The sequence below is a fragment of the Nicotiana sylvestris genome, chromosome 2 (genome assembly GCF_000393655.2).
Source record: "Nicotiana sylvestris chromosome 2, ASM39365v2, whole genome shotgun sequence".
In the NCBI taxonomy this organism is placed as follows: Eukaryota; Viridiplantae; Streptophyta; class Magnoliopsida; order Solanales; family Solanaceae; genus Nicotiana; species Nicotiana sylvestris.
This window is the reverse complement of record NC_091058.1, coordinates 199,248,237-199,266,611: the sequence shown is the minus strand read 5'-3', so window position 1 is coordinate 199,266,611 and position 18,375 is coordinate 199,248,237. Positions and strand designations below refer to the sequence as shown.

Sequence of the window (18,375 nt, the reverse complement as noted above, 5' to 3'; positions counted from 1 at the left end):
TTGGCAAAGAAGATTCTGCGAGCGGGATATTATTGGCTCACTATGGAGCATGATTGTATCAGTTTCGTACGAAAATGCCATCAGTGTCAGATACACGGAGATCTGATTCATTCTCCACCAATGGAATTGCACACAATGTCCGCACCATGGCCATTTGTAGCATGGGGCATGGATGTCATTGGGCCTATCGAGCCGGCAGCTTCGAACGGTCACAGGTTCATTCTGGTAGCCATCGATTATTTCACTAAGTGGGTTGAAGCCAAAACTTTTAAGTCTGTAACCAAGAAGGCAGTGGTGGATTTCGTCCATTCCCATATCATTTGTAGATTTGGGATCCCAAATATAATAATCACGGACAATGGTGCTAATCTTAACAGCAACTTGATGAGAGAAGTATGTGAACAGTTTAAGATTACACACCGTAATTCCACCCCGTATCGGCCCAAGGCGAATGGAGCAGTTGAGGCAGCCAACAAAAATATAAAGAAGATATTGAGGAAAATGATTGAAGGATCCAGACAATGGCATGAAAAGCTACCATTTGCGTTGTTAGGATACCGCACTACTGTTCGTACTTCAATAGGTGCGACTCCTTATTTGTTGGTATACGGAACCGAAGCAGTAATACCAGCAGAAGTTGAAATTCCTTCCCTTCGAATTATCGCTGAGGCCGGGATTGACGATGATGAATGGGTCAAAACCCGACTAGAGCAGCTGAGTTTAATGGATGAAAAAAGATTGGCAGCAGTATGTCATGGCCAGTTGTATCAAAAGAGAATGGCAAGAGCATACAATAAGAAGGTGCGCCCCAGAAAATTTGAAGTAGGGCAACAAGTATTGAAACGGATCCTCCCACATCAGATTGAGGCAAAAGGCAAGTTCGCCCCGAATTGGCAAGGGCCGTATATTGTGACCAGAGTATTATCCAATGGCGCTTTACGTCTGACGGATGTTGAAGGAAGATGCGTCGACATGGCTATCAATTCTGATGCAGTCAAAAGATATTATGTGTAATTTCTTTTGTTGGTTATTTGTTTGTTTGTACTTGGTGCTTATCGGATAATGAAATGACGGAGGCAATTCTCTCTTCTATCCAAACATTTTTAACCTTTGCTTTACCCCTTTGAGCCTTATTTATCCTTTTATAACCCTCTCTTGGAATCATTAATGAAAAGAAAAAATGAAAAAAAAAAAGAAAATAATAATAATAAAAAAAAAGGAAGGTCGCAAGAAAAAACAAAGGAATCGAGTGAACTACGTTCGACCTGATTCCTCAAAGAGGATACGTAGGCGCCTCATGGCTCGGTCATAATGTAACAAAAAATCAAAAAAAAAAATTCCCCAAGCAAGAAAACTGGGGCAGAAGTTATGTTTTTAAATTTTGAAAAAAAGAGTTTGATTCCAAGAGTTGTAATGTTTTACCCATCAAAGTTATTTTGAATTTTATATCCTTTTCTTCTAAAACCCATATTGATGTCCAAAAAAGACCTCCCGATCAGTATCCGAGGGGTGCCAAGACAGGCAAATGAAAGCATAGAATAACACGCCGGTCCCCGACTGAATGAGGATCATGAGCTGAAAGAATTGATAGCCATAAGAATTCCCAGCATAGAGGATCTTACCGGCAACACTCCAATCCCCAGCTGAGAGAAGCAAAATGAGAGAGACTTATTGGTGAAAACCTTCACAGGCACCATAAGGCGACGTAAGCTGAGAGAAGCAAAATGAGAGAGTCTTATCGGTGAAAACCTTCACAGGCACCATAAGGCGACGTAAGCTGAGAGAAGCAAAATGAGAGAGTCTTATCGTTGAAAACCTTCACAGGTATCATAAGGCGACGGGAGCTGAGAGAAGCAAAATGAGAGAGTCTTATTGGTGAAAACCTTCACAGGCATCATAAGGCGATGGTTGCTGAGAGAAATGAGAGAGTCTTGTTAGTGAAAACCCCACAAAGGGCACTATGAGGCGACAAGATAGATTGGCAAAAAGGATCCGCATTTTTGCGAAGAGGTGGGCACCTATTTATACCCAGCAAGTGAAGACATCAGAAAGATTGATCGACACAAATAGACTGGGTTGATTAATCCGGAATGCACAACATGATCGTTGGAATCGGTTATACCACCCAGATAAGTTCATTTCTTTTCTTTCCCCATCATTTGTTCAGAAAGATTTTCTCTTTTTCTATCTTTTCATTTCTTTGTTTAAAAGATTTTTTCCAAAAATTTATTTTAGAGAAAGGTCTTTCAGAGCTTACTATCAGTTGCCAAAATGGTACTACGTAAAATGTGAAGAAGGCAGGCCAGAGACAAGGCAATAAGACAAAAGACGTTGGTTGCCAGGCCGAATAATATTGGTCTAAAATGGCAAGGAAAGTACGGGGAAGAACCGGAAAAAAACATGTTGAGGAAATTGTGGGCCAAGTTCCAAGAGGACCCCCAGCAGGACTCCGACCGAATATCGACCAAGTTCCGAGGTGGTCGGACAACACAGAGTGGGAAAGAAAGAAAGGAAAATCCATCTTCAGCAAAATAACCCCCAGCAAGTTTTGAGATACAGAACGGGGAAGGGATAAATGGAAAAACCATCCCCAGCAGAATGTTATCCCCAGCGAATAACATCATCCCCAACAAGTTTTGGGAACGCCAAACAGGAATAAGGGGAAGGGAACAATCATCCCCATCAGGAGTGACATGACCACTCGCCATATTTTAAAAAAAAAAACTAACTAAATTTTCTTTGATTTGAAAAGGAAAATAAAGTGTTGATGATGGCCGAAAGACACACCATTAGGCGCTCACCTGTATAACAAGGGAATACATTTCATGTCTTTACCATTAGGCGCCCACCTGTATAACAAGGGAATACATTTCATGTCTTTACCATTAGGCGCCCACCTGTATAACAAGGGAATACATTTCATGTCTTTACCATTAGGCGCCCACCTGTATAACAAGGGAATACATTTCATGTCTTTACCAATTAGGCGCCCACCTGTATAACAAGGGAATACATTTCATGTCTTTACCATTAGGCGCCCACCTGTATAACAAGGGAATACATTTCATGTCTTTACCAATTAGGCGCCCACCTGTATAATAAGGGAATACATTTCATGTCTTTACCATTAGGCGCCCACCTGTATAACGAGAGGAATACTTTCCAGTCTTTACATTTCATATCCTAGGCGCCCACCAGTATAATGCGGGAATACATTTCTGTTTTTTCATTTCTAGGTCGCCCACCAGTATAATGCGGGCATACATTTCTGTTTTTTCATTTCTAGGTCGCCCACCAGTATAATGCGGGAATACATTTCTATTTTTTTATTTCATGTCCTAGGTCGCCCACCAGTATAATGCGGGCATACATTTCTATTTTCATTTCATGTCCTAGGCGCCCACCAGTATAATGCGGGAATACATTTCTGTTTTTTTTCATTTCATGCCTAGGTCGTCCACCAGTATAATGCGGGTATACATTTCTGTTTTTATTTCATGTCCTAGGCGCCCACCAGTATAATGCGGGAATACATTTCTGTTATTCATTTCATGTCCTAGGTCGCCCACCAGTATAATGAGGGCATACATTTATGTTTTCATTTCATGTCCTAGGCGCCCACCAGTATAATGCGGGAATACATTTCTGTTTTCTTTTCATTTCATGTCCTAGGTCGCCCACCAGTATAATGCGAGTATACATTTCTGTTTTTCATTTCATGTCCTAGGCGCCCACCAGTATAACGAGGGAATATTCAGGCGCCCACCTGTATAACGAGAGGAATACTTTTCAGTCTTATACTTCAGGTCTGGAAATCAGTAACCCACCGGAAGGCAGAAGGTTACAACAAAAATCCCCGGCATAACAAATTTTGATGAAGAGAGCCGTATCCCCAGAGGAACCACCGAAAAGCTTAATGAAGGAAGCCATATCCCCAGTAGACCGAGCAAAATGATGAAAACTGGTATTCAGAAAAGCAAAAGGCCAGTGTCATCCCCAAGTTATCGGAAGAAAAGCACCGGAAGAAACACAACCCGACAAGAAAGCAAGGCATCAGGAACAAATGGAAGATAGATGTGATCTTATAATCCGTAGTCTAGCCTAACTTCTTGATTTTTCTTTTAAGCACGGTGTACCAAGGAGATCGGTAAGCAGTGGTAATAGCATGCAACAACAGTTACATTGCAGTCCCATGGTAGTCCCAACTACCAAAACTTCCCGAACTACATTAACCTGAGTCCCCTTTAGCCAGGGATATGTAGGAAACCTTTAAAGCAAAGGTTCGGTTAAATCTTTTTCAAAAAAATGCTTCACACGGAGTACTCGGATGGGCAAAAATCGCTCACTTTATCTTTGCACGAAACCTTTCGTGTCTTCGGGCAAAGAGGGGCAGCTATAAGCACGTGATTTTTGCCCTATGAAAGAATTACTCCCAAAAGTTCAAAATAAAACGATTTTCCTTGGTGTGCAATTTTGAGAATTTTTGTGACATTTTGGATAATTATTTGTATTTGTCTATGCATGTTTATTTGTTAAATTAATAAAAAATACAAGAATATGTCGCATTTGCATTTAGGATTTAATTCTACAATTAGGAATAATTAGGTTTGTTTTACAAGAATGAAAATTATAAAAATATGCATCGTTTGCATTTTTAGCATTTAATGTCCAATTGTACAATTTTATGCTTAATTATTACTTAATTGTGTGTTAATTGTTATTGGGAGTTAATTTGCGCTTTTATAAATTAATTTAGTTATATATAATAATTTAAGGATTTTTAGAATTTAGTTTTAGAAAAATAAAAGAAGAAAAGAGAGTAAAAATATAAAGAAAATCGAAACTGGGCTCTTCTTCAAATTCAAGCCACAGGCCCAAAAAATACCCAACCTTCCCCATGACCCGGTCCATCTCAACACGGGTCGACCCGGTCCGCTCCATACCCAAAAGACCCAACACCCCTATTTCCCTATCTTTCATTTCAAAAACAAAACCCTAAAAAGTTTTTCACTGTTGAAAAATCCCACCCGCCCCTCTCTTACCTTCTTCTTCTTCAAGCTTCCAAGCTCCCCTCCCATGGCTGCCCTTCCCCTTCACCCCATCACACTCACACACACACACATCAACACATACACACACATACACAGTGCAAAACCAGCTCCACCATGAACAACCAACGTTCATGGCTGCTCCTCCTCCTTCTTCTCCGTCCAAATGAACCCCATCAACGACCCCTGCTGTTTCTTCTTCTTCATTTCAGATGCGTCGAGCTCGAGCTCAAGCTGCCATGGCTGTCACCTCGCTGCTGCTTTTCTTCCTCACCTTCACGTCATTGTCGTTGCTTCCCACTGTTTCTTCTTCTTCGTCATTGTCGCTGCTGCTCCTGCTACGTCCAGCCATGGACGAGATCCTCGCTGCCATGGCTGCGTCTTCAAGCTCGTCCAAACAGCCATAAGATCTCATCCTCGCTGCCATGGCTGCGTCAAGCTCGTCCAAACAGCCATGAGATCTCATCCTCGCTGCCATGGCTGCGTCAAGCTCGTCGAGCAGCTGCTCCGCGTCCCGCTCCCATCGTCGCTGCTTCTGCTTCGTTTTCAAATGACACCAAATGACCATCTTCTTCGATGGTCCGTTCGTGGTCGTCTTCAGCGTCGAGTTATTTTGGTGCGATAATTGTTTCCGGGCAGATATTTTTTCGTTCGAGTTCATCGTCGTTCCGATCTGGTTAGTTGGTTTAAGTTTCATTTTTTATCCGTAATTTGTTTGATATTTTCGGATCTGAAATTAGATATGTTCGATATTAAGTTCATGTTTATCGTTTTGTTATTTTCTTCAGTTTGTTTCATTTTTCTTGTTTATGTTTAGGTAGAAATTGTTAGTTTAGTTATAATATTGTTAGATTTAAGTTGAGTTCAATTAATTATTTCTTCAGTTCGTTTGAATCTAACATGTTTGTTGTTTAATTGAGACATATAATTCATGTTCATTTTTTGTTTGAAGTTCATGTTAATTCAGTGATTTAATGTGAGTTTATGTTTTAGTTTTTAATTTTTGATTTTAGTTTGAATCATGTATCTTTGTTGTAATTTTGTTGGATTTAATTTGAAGATCAATTGATTGTTTGAGTTTAGTGATTTGAATCTATTTATTTATTTTTGTTTAAGTTTTAATTTGAATTTGAGCTCATGATTTGAATGTACTTGTTTGTTATTGTTGTTGAATCTGAAAGTAGATTTGTTGTTTAAAGATTGTTTAATCAAAATAATTCCAGTTGTTTCTTTGTTGTTCATCATTTAGTTTGAGTTTGTTCATAAAATTTGATTAGGAATTAGTTATAGCTACTATTTTTTGGTTAGAATTGATTAGGTGAATTGGTTATAGTTGATGGGGGTAGATTGGTAAATTGCAGTATTTTCAGGGTTAAAATGGTAATTTCAGTAAGGTCAGAGGGGTATTTTTGGAATTAAAATTCTGAACAATTATTTATTTTAGTGCTCTATCCATTAAGATTAAATAATATTTTTAATAATATTAAAATAGTACATGGTGGGGAACAAGATATAATGGTGGGGAATAATGCAATTGTTTAATATAGGCATGGGGAACAAGATATAATGGGGGAGGATAATGTATTTGTTTAATATAATGGGGGACAAAACATTATGTAGTGGGATTAAAAGGGGGATGAGTGGAAGATAGTGGGTTTTAATTTTTAAAAAATGCTGAAAGATGGTAATAAATAGGGAGTTGGACAGAATTTAAAAGAAAGGAGAGAAAAAAGAAACAAAGGAGCTGAATATTTAAGAGAGAGAAATTCCGAAAATATTAAGACTTCCAAAAATACAAATAAAAACATTCTGGAAATTAAAAGAGTGAGTAGTATACACCTGATATACAATCTAAATATTCTGATATACGGATTCAGAAATTAAGGATTGAACATTAACTAGTCTTTCAAATCTGAAAAGATTCCCTTTGCTTCTGTCCGTTGATTGTTGTCGGTGTTTCTGGATTTTTATCTTGGTTCTCAAATCTGTCACTGGGTGTTCCGTTGACTGCTTATTGTTGGTTATTGTTGTTGTTGCTGTGTTACATACTACGTTGCTGACTTTCTTCTTCTTATATTGGCAGTACCAGGTACACAACTGTAATTTTGGCATTTTGTAAGCTGAAATGTGAAAGTACGAATACATATAAAGAATGAAATTTTAAAATTCTAATTTAGCTTTTTCTTTGTTTTTTTAATTAATTGTATTTAGGCTATTTCATGTATTATTATTCTATAAATTGCTGTCGTTTTGCATAACTAGAAATATTGTAGTGATGTATTAAACAATGCTTCGCTTTAACTTGAGTATTAGGTAGTATATATTTAAGCATGTTCATTACTGTCAAACTGTCTAATAATTAGAATGAGAGGAAAATAACGTAAATAGGACTTTATTAAACTAGCTTGGCAAAATTGATTAAGTTCACTATTTATGAAGTTTTAATATTGTCAGCATTAAGTTAATCGAAAACACGTAACTAAATTTAGTTAAAGCATGAATTTAATTTAATTTTGCGAATTAGGCATTAGGGTGATTTGAGTTAAAACAAGGCGAGTTAAGGTTAAATTAAATAAATTCTAGAAATATGCATTAGTAATTAAGATTGTTTCTAATTTTTAGTAGTTGAAAATAATTAATTTCAATAGCTCAAGTCACCTAACAATGTAAGTTTAATCCGGTTAGGGGATAATTAGTTTCTTTTAAATATTATTTGACAATTCCATATTGTATTTATAATTACAATTTTAGTAATATTCCTTTCCGTTAATATTTGTCTTAAATTAGTATTTAATATGTTGTTTTTAAGTATGTAAAATTTGAATTTTATATTTATAGACAAATTTAATAAAAAAATGTAGTCATTTTAGGATATTCATAAAATAAAAGAGGTTTTCGCAAAAAAAATAAATAAATAAAATAAAAAGTAAAAAATAAAAAATAAAAAACAATACAAAAATTACAGGGCCCTCAAATATTATTTATTTTCTTAAAAAAAAATACTTAGATTCCGGGATGGGCCGTTTAGTAAATTTCACGGTCTTACCTAAAAGTATAATAACGCGTAATCTTTAGGCGCGTATTTAATAAGGTTATTTTCTTAAATATGGGTGTGCATTTATGTAACCCAAATCCCAATCTTGACGGAGTTAAAATGCGTCAACAAATCACGTGTACACTGGTTGTGACGTGGTTCGAGATGCGTTTTCACGACGTTGCAATTCTTGTATAAAATAATAATAATAATAATGATAAAAGCGGTCCAAAGCTAAATTTGCATATAAGTTCTTAATTGTTTAAAAAATCAGATAAATAAGCCAAATATAACAGTTGAGCGACCGTGCTAGAACCACGGAATTCGGGAATGCCTAACACCTTCTCCCGGGTTAACAGAATTCCTTATCCGGATTTCTGATTCGCAAACTGTAATACAGAGTCATTCTTTTCCTCGATACGGGATTAAATTGGTGACTTGGGACACCCTAAATCTCCCAAGTGGCGACTCTGAATAAATAAATAAATCCCGTTTCGATTGTCCTTTAATTGGAAGAACTCCTTCACCCCTTGCGGGGACGGAAAAAGGAGGTGTGACAACGTATGTTCGAAATAAAAAGTCTACATGCTCAAAAGGGTTTACTAAGAATAGATTTTATTTGCGATACACAATTAAGCTCAAAAAGATCAAAGAAAGCCCAAAATTATTTTATAAACTGAGCATCACCTAAAATGTCGCTTCAACTCACATACCGGGCAAATTCTAGACTCAATCACAATAACATGGACTATATAAAATCTCTCCTCACACATGACGCATGACTCACTATGAACGGTTTCATTCCGACTCTAATGCAAGTGATCACAAAGCCACAAGATATTAAGCATTAAGCACAAAGTGAATATAAGTCAAGCAAAAGAGACATAGGCGTCACAAGATATGGTATCCAAATTCATCAAAGCATCATGAACAATTTCAAAATATAGGGAATATACTCCACATGCCAAAACCTAAATATGCTACTATCAAACAAGTCAAGGGCACCTAGGTTTATTAATCTTTCTCCTTTTATTTCCTAAATTCCTAATCTACTTTAAAAATAAATAAAAAATACGACATGGTTCAAACTACATCCCATGAAAAAAATTAAGGCACAAAGAAAAATCATGGGGGATTATTACTACCTAAAGGAAAATAAAAGACATATTTTTTGATTTTTCTGTTTTCACACTTTTTTGTGATTTTTTTTATTGGACCTTAATCCATCAAGAAAGCTGCCCACAAAATCCATCGTCGGAAAAAGTCCAAAAAATTTCTGATTTTTTTTTAAACAAAAACTAGTACATTAAGAAAGAGTACCACCACTAAGATAGGATAGCATAAAAAAATCACCCAGACAATCTCCTCAAAGCACACTTAAAATTGTGCAATGTCCTCAATGCATTTAATAACTAATAAGAGGGTAAAAGAGACTCACTGGTAGGCCAAAGGCTGACGCATTAGCAGCTTACGGGATACTTAGACTTCTCTCAGGCATTGGTCTTGTGTGTGGACACCCCACACTTATTTTTGGTCATCTGCTCGCTTTTGCACACCACACTTACTTTGTGTGTTGCTCCCAAATGCACACGCAACTATACGTGGTCGATAAGTAATATAGGATTGTAAGTTCAGATATCGTACCCATGGGGACTTGTATTAACTATCAATTAAATTAAAACCAAATAATTAATCTATTCAAGCGATTTTCTAAAGTATGTATATTTAACTAAAACTAATCTAGAGTAACAAACTAAGCGATTATAGAGACGAATTCAATGGGAATAAATATTCCAGAATTATAGATTAGCTAACAATACCATTGAGTTTTTTTTACTTAAATTGACTAATTAATTTATTTGATTTATTGATTGATAGGGTTAATATTACGCATAGTATTCTCCCGAAGTACTACTCGCCTATTCAAGCTAACATAATACCTATATTCCTATGAAATAAGAATTAACAAAAGCACATTAATAATTTCAGTATAGTAACCAATCAAGGCGATTAGTTATATCCCTATCCTAATCGTAAATCTATTCCCGATACTCAGGTTCAATATCTTGCTCTACTCAATCTTATATGCAATCTAGAATTCCTTCTCCCGAGTTCAATCCTAGATTTGTAGATAGTATTCAATTGGTGATCAAGCAATCAAATAATTAAGCACAAGATTGAATAAATAAACCAATATGATAAAATAACAAAAATAATTCAAGCTTCAAATTACAACGTTCATGTAGCACTCCACAACTCAAGAACTAATAAACTATGAGATTAAATCTTCTTCAAGCGTGGCTTTCGTTCTCCCCTCCAAAAGTGGCGCGTTCTCCTCCCAAAAATTGACCAACACCTTAATAATTACGTTTATAGGGTATTTATAGGTTAGGATAAGAGTCTCCTAGTCCAAAACCGAGTAGAAAATAACTTATTCATGGATTGGGGGATCAGACCTTAGAGCAGGCGAGGCCTGGTCTGTAACTAGGTGGACCATGCTTTAGAGCAGGTGAGGCCTGGTTTGGGGCGTGGTTCCCTTGCCTTAATCCGATTTTTTCCTTTTCGTGCTCTTTTCTTGTGTCTTCAACAAATTTTATGCAACTTTCATTCATTTATGTATTCCAATGGTCCTACTCATAAAAATAACTCAATTAAACTCAAACATAGAACAATTAATCATTAAAACACTTAAATATAAAATAAGCAATACACTAAAAATATACGTTTATAGCCGAACATCAAAAATATATATTGGGCATAATTACATAGTAGAAGGAGCATCTATGCTCCGAGGTAGTTTAGTGTTTTGGTCTACCACATTACTATTACATTCCACCGTTTGATATTGAAACGTAGTTCCTATAAAAGAGGTTCTTCTTAAGATTATCTTAGTGCATCCTCACTTTCATTAATCTTCTTTCTTTAATAATTTCCTACTCATTATCAAAGCTTAGATAAAAGCTAATATCTCACCACCAAATGGGAAAAAGAAAACTAAGGCTAGGAAGTGATTGAGATATGGACAAGGTGACAGGGAAATAACATACCCACCTTTATAAATAATTGACTAAGAGAAATAGGAACATTATCTCTTTAAAGAAACAATAAAAAAGTAGTTTAGTTAAGCTCTGTTTACCTAACATGTTTCCATTTCATCATTTTGGTTCATTATTTTAATTGATAAAAGAGGATTATAAAATGTAAGACGTATCAATCATGATAGCATTTTCGAGAAGCATATCAACAAAAGCCAATTTAGGTTGTCATTGTCCTATGAATATTTTAACTCTAATTTTTGGTAATGCTTTACTTCATGACAATTATTTAAGTGGTTTTGGATAAGGGTGGTGGAATAAGGTCATAGGTTTAGGAACTTGTTTTCATTTTTTTTTATCCTCATGACAATGACAGCCACAAGAGACGGATACAGACAAATGCATCAATTATGAGATTCCTAAGCATTTTTATAAATAAAAATTATCTTGCGTCTCATACATAAATTATGGAGCTTCAAATTGGATTTAAAGGTTTATAATTTAAATTTACTAATTTCTAAAAAAAAAAAAAAAAAAAAAAAAAACTCGCACAACTTATGTCAAGTTGCATCATATCAAAGGTCTAATGAGTGTTTTGTTTGGACATTTAACTAAATAATAATTATATGGTCCCACAAAAATATTGAAACTGATAATAGACGATTAATGTGTTCAATAAAAAAAGAGTGACTATGTAGAAATGATTGAAATTTCTTAAAATTATTTGAAAAATAACACGGAGAAGGACGAAAGGTAGAAATGAAATGAAGAGGAAGTTAGCACTTTAGTTCTGGAGTGGTATTCAAAAATATACTTAGTAAATGTTATCTGATGCAAGTGTTACTGAATTAATGTGTGTATTATCTTTACTATCGTTGGATACAAATGAGTATTTGTTGATTTTCAGAAATAGACATTTCAGCTAGTGTTATGTGACTCTTCCTCGATTAGAAAAATGGATGCGACAAATAGAGGCAAAGATAACTAAGAGTCATTGTCGCTTTTCTTATATACACTTTTTACTAGTAATTCTTATTATTGCTTAATTTCTAAGCCAATAGGCTTCGAGTGCAAGTTAATTTTTACCTAGTTTATATAGGTAAACTAGGTAAATTCAGTTTGGCTAAACTAAAAGCCGAAAAGGAAAGAGAAGCCGAAACATTAATTTAAATTACTAGGAAGCAACAATAATTCAAAGATACAAGAGACAAGATTGAAAAAAGAGAGCAAGGAAGTAAAAATAAAAAAGGGAAATGAAGATTACAAGTAGAAAAATACACAAAAGAGGGAAATTCATAGGAAAAACAAACAGTACATTTTTTTTTCTTTTCCCATTGGGAAATATCTACAATTTTTCATGGCTGGTTTTATTCAATTGGATTGAAATTTTTTAGGCATTGCTCCTGAAGGAACCAAGAGCTTTGATGGCACCAGCACGGAGGATGAACTGGTGGTAGACGGCGGCGGCGAAGGCTCCGATGAAGGGACCCACCCAGAAAATCCAGTGTTCATCCCAAGCTTTGTCATGATTGTAAATAACTGCTGCACCAAAACTTCTAGCAGGATTGATGCCAGTTCCAGTAATTGGTATGGTGGCTAAGTGAACCATGAACACAGCAAATCCAATTGGAAGTGGTGCCAACACCTGATCATATTCAAATATAATACAACATTAGATCGATTATCGTTCTTTTTTTAAAAATAATTTAAGGTTTTGTTGTATGCATGAATGTTATAAAGACTATTTATTTAGACAAATCAAGCAATAAAAACTTAGATTAATCAATTTTATACCTGGAAGTTTAGTGAATATGTACAAAGAACGCAAAGGTCACCAAACTGCTTCTATATGTGGGTCGTAGGAAGGGCGATAACATATTGGGTCTATTATAACTAATTTTATTTTGTATTTTTTCTTTTTTGTAATTAATTGCTTTTACATAGTGAACTCATAATCTTCTGGTTATATGATAACTTTTAGTGTTATGGCCAAACTCCGTTTAAATCATTATGTAAAACAAATTCTGTAATGAAATGGGCGAATTACTTAAAGAATGGGATAATGTTAAGGTTACCAAGTTTTTTATATAATTTTTTTATGAAAGATTATAGAGAAAATGGTACATGGTGTTAGGTTACCTGCCTCTTTCAATTACACTAAAAGTTATAATGGGTAGAAAATTGGCTATTTGGCATCACAAAATCAAATACTTCTTCTATCAACTAGAAGCCCTGGTGAGTCACTTTTAGAAAGTCAAAGAGAGCGTTGTCTTTAGCTATGGTTTGTAGTCGATCCCATAGCTAGTATTGGAGGCCTAACAAACGCTACAACTCAGAAAAGGATTGGGGTGAAACTGATATAATGAGATTAGGATAAGACTTGGGCCTTTTTTGACAATAAATAATATTTTTGTATTTGTAAATACAAAATTTGAACGAGAGTTATTGTCATGTTATCAGGAGGTCATGGGTTCGAGCCGTGAAAACAATCTCTTGCAAAATGCAGGATAAGAGCGGGAGCTTAGTGCACCGGGGCAAAATTTCACTATTTACAAATATTGGTTTGCCCTTAAAAAATATGAAGAGAATAGAATACTTACAGGGACATGGGAGTCTCTAGCATTTCTCTTAGGGTCAGTGGCAGAGAAGACAGTGTAAACCAAAACAAAAGTACCAATAATTTCAGCAGCTAATCCAACACCTTTGGTATGGCCAGGAGCCATGACATTAGCACCTCCACCATACCTAACATAATAAGCACTCTGGAATGCCTTCACAAAACCCACACCACAGATTGCACCCAAACACTGTGCCACCATGTACAATACTGCTCTGATCAATGATACTTTCCTTGCCAAAAACAGCCCAAATGTCACTGCTGGGTTTATGTGTCCTCCTGTATGCATATAAACGTATATTAGTAATATTTAATTTTTGTGCACTGATAATTTTTATTTTATATTAAGATGACTAATAATAACATATAATCATTAATAAATATTCTAATCTGAGATGACTTTTATGACGAATTAAAATGGGTGATATTTTTTTTTTAAAATTACTCCTTTAGTGCATATAAATTAAATTTGTATTTTCACACAATTCAATATGATATCAGAGTATTTGAATTAAAATTTCACTATTATCATATTATCAAGATGACTTTCTACTAAGAAATAAAACCAACTGAATTGTAAAGAAACAATTAATACACTTAAAAGAATCACCTAAACGATAATAAAAAGTAATTGTTTATAAAATTAAATTCAGTAACTTAAAAAATAAGAGCAGATTATTTGCTATAATAAATTAAAATAGACATAGTTAGATACTAAAAATTATTTACACTTTCAATATGTATAATTAATTGAGTTGAAATTAACTTTTATATACAGCCAAAAAATTTAATAATATCAATTGATGTAAAACATGACTAAAAAAAAAGTTAATAACCTAAAAATAGAGCATATTACTTGCTATAATCTGTTTGACGGGACACGAAATTTAAGAAAAAATGAATATTTTTAAAATTTATGGCCCTAAACAAGTCAAAAAAAATCCAAATTTAAAAAAAGAACATTCTTTTTGGAACGAACAAAAAAAAATAAATCGACCTAAACTGACACAGAGGGAGGGTGAAGCAAGAAACTTACCGGAGATACCGGCGGTGCAGTAAACAAGAATGAAAATCATGCCACCAAAAGCCCAAGCAATACCAAGAATACCAACGCCGCCACAGATATCACCGTCGGCTTTGACATCTGACTGGACCTTATACCCAATCACAGTCAAAACAGTAACATAAAGGAAAAGCAAAGTGGCAATGAACTCAGCAATAACAGCTCTGTAAAGTGACCATTGTGTCAGCTCCTCAAAGTCTACTAAAGGAGCTGGTGGAGGGTCAGTATAGTCTTTTGCTGAAAACTCTGTTGGTTGCTCTGTTGCTACCTCTACTTCTTTAGTCATGGCTGACGAAAAAGAAAGAAAATTTGAAACAAGGGATATGGATGATGAGAAGTGAGTGTAAAATGGATAGGTATTTATGGGAGAAAAGAGAGGACTTTTAATGATTTATTTTAGAGTGGAAAAAGAATTTATGTTTAGTTTAATTGTTTTAACTTAATATTATTTTGAGCCGTCCAATACTACTCCATTATTGTCGAATTTGTGAGCTTGCAATTGGTCCCCACGGGCCACCATTTCAATACAACGGCTTTCTTATAGTCTACTTTTGGCTTTCTACTTAATTAAAATGTGTTCTTTTAGTACGTTATCTTTTGTGGTTTTTGTTTTATTTGATTGGTTTGGCATTTAGACTTTAATTTATTAATTTGGAGTATTTTCAGAAAGATTTATCAAAAGCTTAGAAAGGGAAATTTGCCTGGCAACGGTACGTGGCTAGCTGGATTGCAAAACAAAACTAGAAAACGAAAGCAATTATAAAACAACAACAACAACCCACTAAAATTTCAATGGTGGGATCTGGGGAAGGTAGTGTGTAAGCAGACCTTATCCCTATCTCAAAGGAGTAAAGAGGCTGTTTCCGAAAGACCCTCGGCTCAAGAAAACACAAAGACAAAAGAGAAAAATATTAGTATCACCACGATAATCATAGGAAAAAAAAATAGAAACATGAAATTTAGAAGGAAGAGGCAAAACAAAAGTGATAGTTAGTAAAATAGGTTTTGTACTAAAAAAAAAAGCAATTATAAAAGTTGATACATAATGCTGTAATTTTTAAGAAAATACCTCTGGCCATATTATTTGTTGTTTTGACAAGTTTTGACTTTGTTTAATTAATTGACGTTTTAGTAAAAAATAAAAATACAAACATTTATGCGGAGTAATTTTTTTCAAATTTACTATTACTATTCTAATAGTAGTAGTGATAAAGAACAATTTTGACAAATATTCTTATTAAGATTGTTAAATATTTTTCTTAAAGCATGTGCATGAATATTGGACGAAATAACTCCAACAGTATATCGATAGCGATTTAGATAACTTCTCCAAGTCTGCCTTATCTATTTGTAGGGGCGTACAAATGAAACTGACAAATTGCACCAACTTAATAATTCGAGTTAAACCGAAAAAAAATCCAACTATGGTTTGGTGTTGAAAAAAATAACCCGACCATGTTTAGTTTGGTTTGGTTTTAACTAAAAAAATTCAAACCGAAACCAAACCAACCCGCTATTATATGTATAGAAGTTTTAAATATATTTAATATATAAAAATATTTATAGTAGTGTAGTTTATAAATATTCCTTAAGCTTTTTTATAGTTTTATCTTTTCACGTATTCTTTCAAGTTTGGACTTATAATTTTTGGATGCTCCAATAAGTTTTATAGTTCATAAATGTTAGTAACTCAAATAAATCCTAAACCAATATCAAATCAACGTTAATGCTAATAAAAGACATTCAACTCAATTATACTATTAATGAAAATAGTGTTGGATATTTATTTTTTAGTTTTTCCGTGGTTTAGATAAAATGTATAACTTATTTTTCTTTTAGTGTTTAGTCATCTAAATAGTACTATTTATTAGTCATACTTATTTTAGCAAATTATTAGTAATTTTAAATTATGCTTGTTTATTATGGCTTATTAATAATACTTATTTTATGCGATTTTATTATCTTTATTGTTGAATTTTTAGTTGTTTTCTTTCATTGTTGATCACCTTACTATCTTGTTCTTTTTTTTCCTATTTTTATATGGCTTTTTGGTACTGTCCCTTTTTGTCTATATTTTCATTAATGGGGTGCTTATGCTTTCATGAGCCGAGGGTCTGTTGGAAACAACCTCTCTATCCTCACAAGGTGGGGGTAAGGTCTACGAACACACTATCCTCCCCAGACCCCACGGTGTGGGATAATACTGGGTATGTTGTTGTTGTTGTTGAATATTTTAGTACAATGCCCTGACTCATCTCATATTTATGTTATTTTATTGAAAAACACCTTATATAGTTCTATTTTACTAGGATTAAAGAAATATTTGAAGCACAAATTCTATATTTTGTGTTATGAAGACTTTATGAAAAAAAAATCGAAAAAACTCGAGAAAAACCGAGATTGAAAAATCCGACTTTTATTGGTTTGGTTTGGTCTTTAAATTTAATAACGATACAATTGATTTGATTTGGTAATTAGAAAATCGGAACCAACTCGACCTATGTACACCCCTGTCTATTTGTGTGTGATCAAGTCGACCAATCCAAACATCTGTAGATAGAAGTTGTTTGTCGATCAGTAGACTCATGCTCAATATCGTTTAGGCCATTATGAATCAAAGCTAGTAGTATTAATTTAAGTGCTTAAGAGAAAATTTCTGATTTTGAAAGAGGATGCTTCATATTTTCCCAAAAAGAACCAAAATCGTAAAACTTGAGAAGCACGTTAATCTGTGTGTAGAATATTGGCGATTCTTCTTATAATTTTTCGAGTGTATAATAATGTGCAACTAAAGAAAAAAGGCTATGGAATTGGCAACTAAAAGGGTGGAAGAAAAGAACAAAAACAAAAAAGGTAATGCATTGTCGACAAATATTGTAAGTACTATCTTCGTTCTCTTTTATATTTTTATTTGTCCAATTTGCTTTTTTGCTTTTTACACTGCTCTTAGGTAAATATTAAAAAGTATTTATTTTACTAAATTATTCTCATTAATGGTAATTAGACTACTAATATTTCAATTAATTTACATAAGGACAAGGGTAAAATTTAAAAACTAACAAATTCACTCTTAATTTGCTAAAATAGACAAATAAAAAAATTTAATATTATTTACTCGTAAAACAGTACAATTGAATTTATACATTATTTATAGACAACTGAATTAATTTTGATCATGAAATAATAGATGAATTAGATAAAAATATAATACTTAGCCTTAAGATAGAGATAAAATAGCAGAAATAGTAATTTTGGGAGCAAGGTTCCCCGGGCACAATAGCAATGATATCAAAGAACAAAAAGATAACATTGTATTAAGCTTTGAATAGAATGAAGCGAATGTTTGCTAGAAAATTCTTTTTTTCTTCAATGATAATAGAGCTCACTATTTATAGCTGCACCTAGGGAACAAGGTCCTAGGATCAAGCCCCTCTTTAATGTCAGTTGTGAGGGTCATAAAGTATAAAGGCAGGCAATGAATGTTATATTCCTTGTAACGGACCATATACTTAATGCTTTAGAGTATTCTTCATTTAATGCTACCGGTGGTAGACATTTATTTCATCTCTGTGAGTATT

General features: G+C 34.1%; 1 protein-coding gene across 1 annotated transcript; it reads right to left on the bottom strand.

Moving 5' to 3' along the window:
- Positions 1–12,266: 12,266 nt before the first annotated feature.
- Positions 12,267–15,241, bottom strand: LOC104229290 (aquaporin PIP2-4-like). The gene is made up of 3 exons (XM_009781911.2): positions 14,771–15,241; positions 13,718–14,013; positions 12,267–12,762 (listed from the first exon to the last, which is right to left on the bottom strand). Exons 1-3 carry the CDS (start codon positions 15,081–15,083, stop codon positions 12,508–12,510), a joined length of 864 nt encoding a protein of 287 aa, XP_009780213.1. The 5' UTR covers positions 15,084–15,241; the 3' UTR covers positions 12,267–12,507.
- Between the last annotated feature and the right edge of the window lie 3,134 nt (positions 15,242–18,375).

Bases quoted from the DNA above. Each gene is read 5' to 3' on its own strand.
- LOC104229290 (XM_009781911.2), bottom strand. From the start codon at position 15,083: ATGACTAAAGAAGTAGAGGTAGCAACAGAGCAACCAACAGAGTTTTCA. The intron at 14,014-14,770 runs GTAAGTTTCTTG...ATATGCATACAG, and splicing joins CTGCACCGCCGGTATCTCCG to GAGGACACATAAACCCAGCA. The intron at 12,763-13,717 runs GTAAGTATTCTA...GAATATGATCAG, and splicing joins CTAGAGACTCCCATGTCCCT to GTGTTGGCACCACTTCCAAT.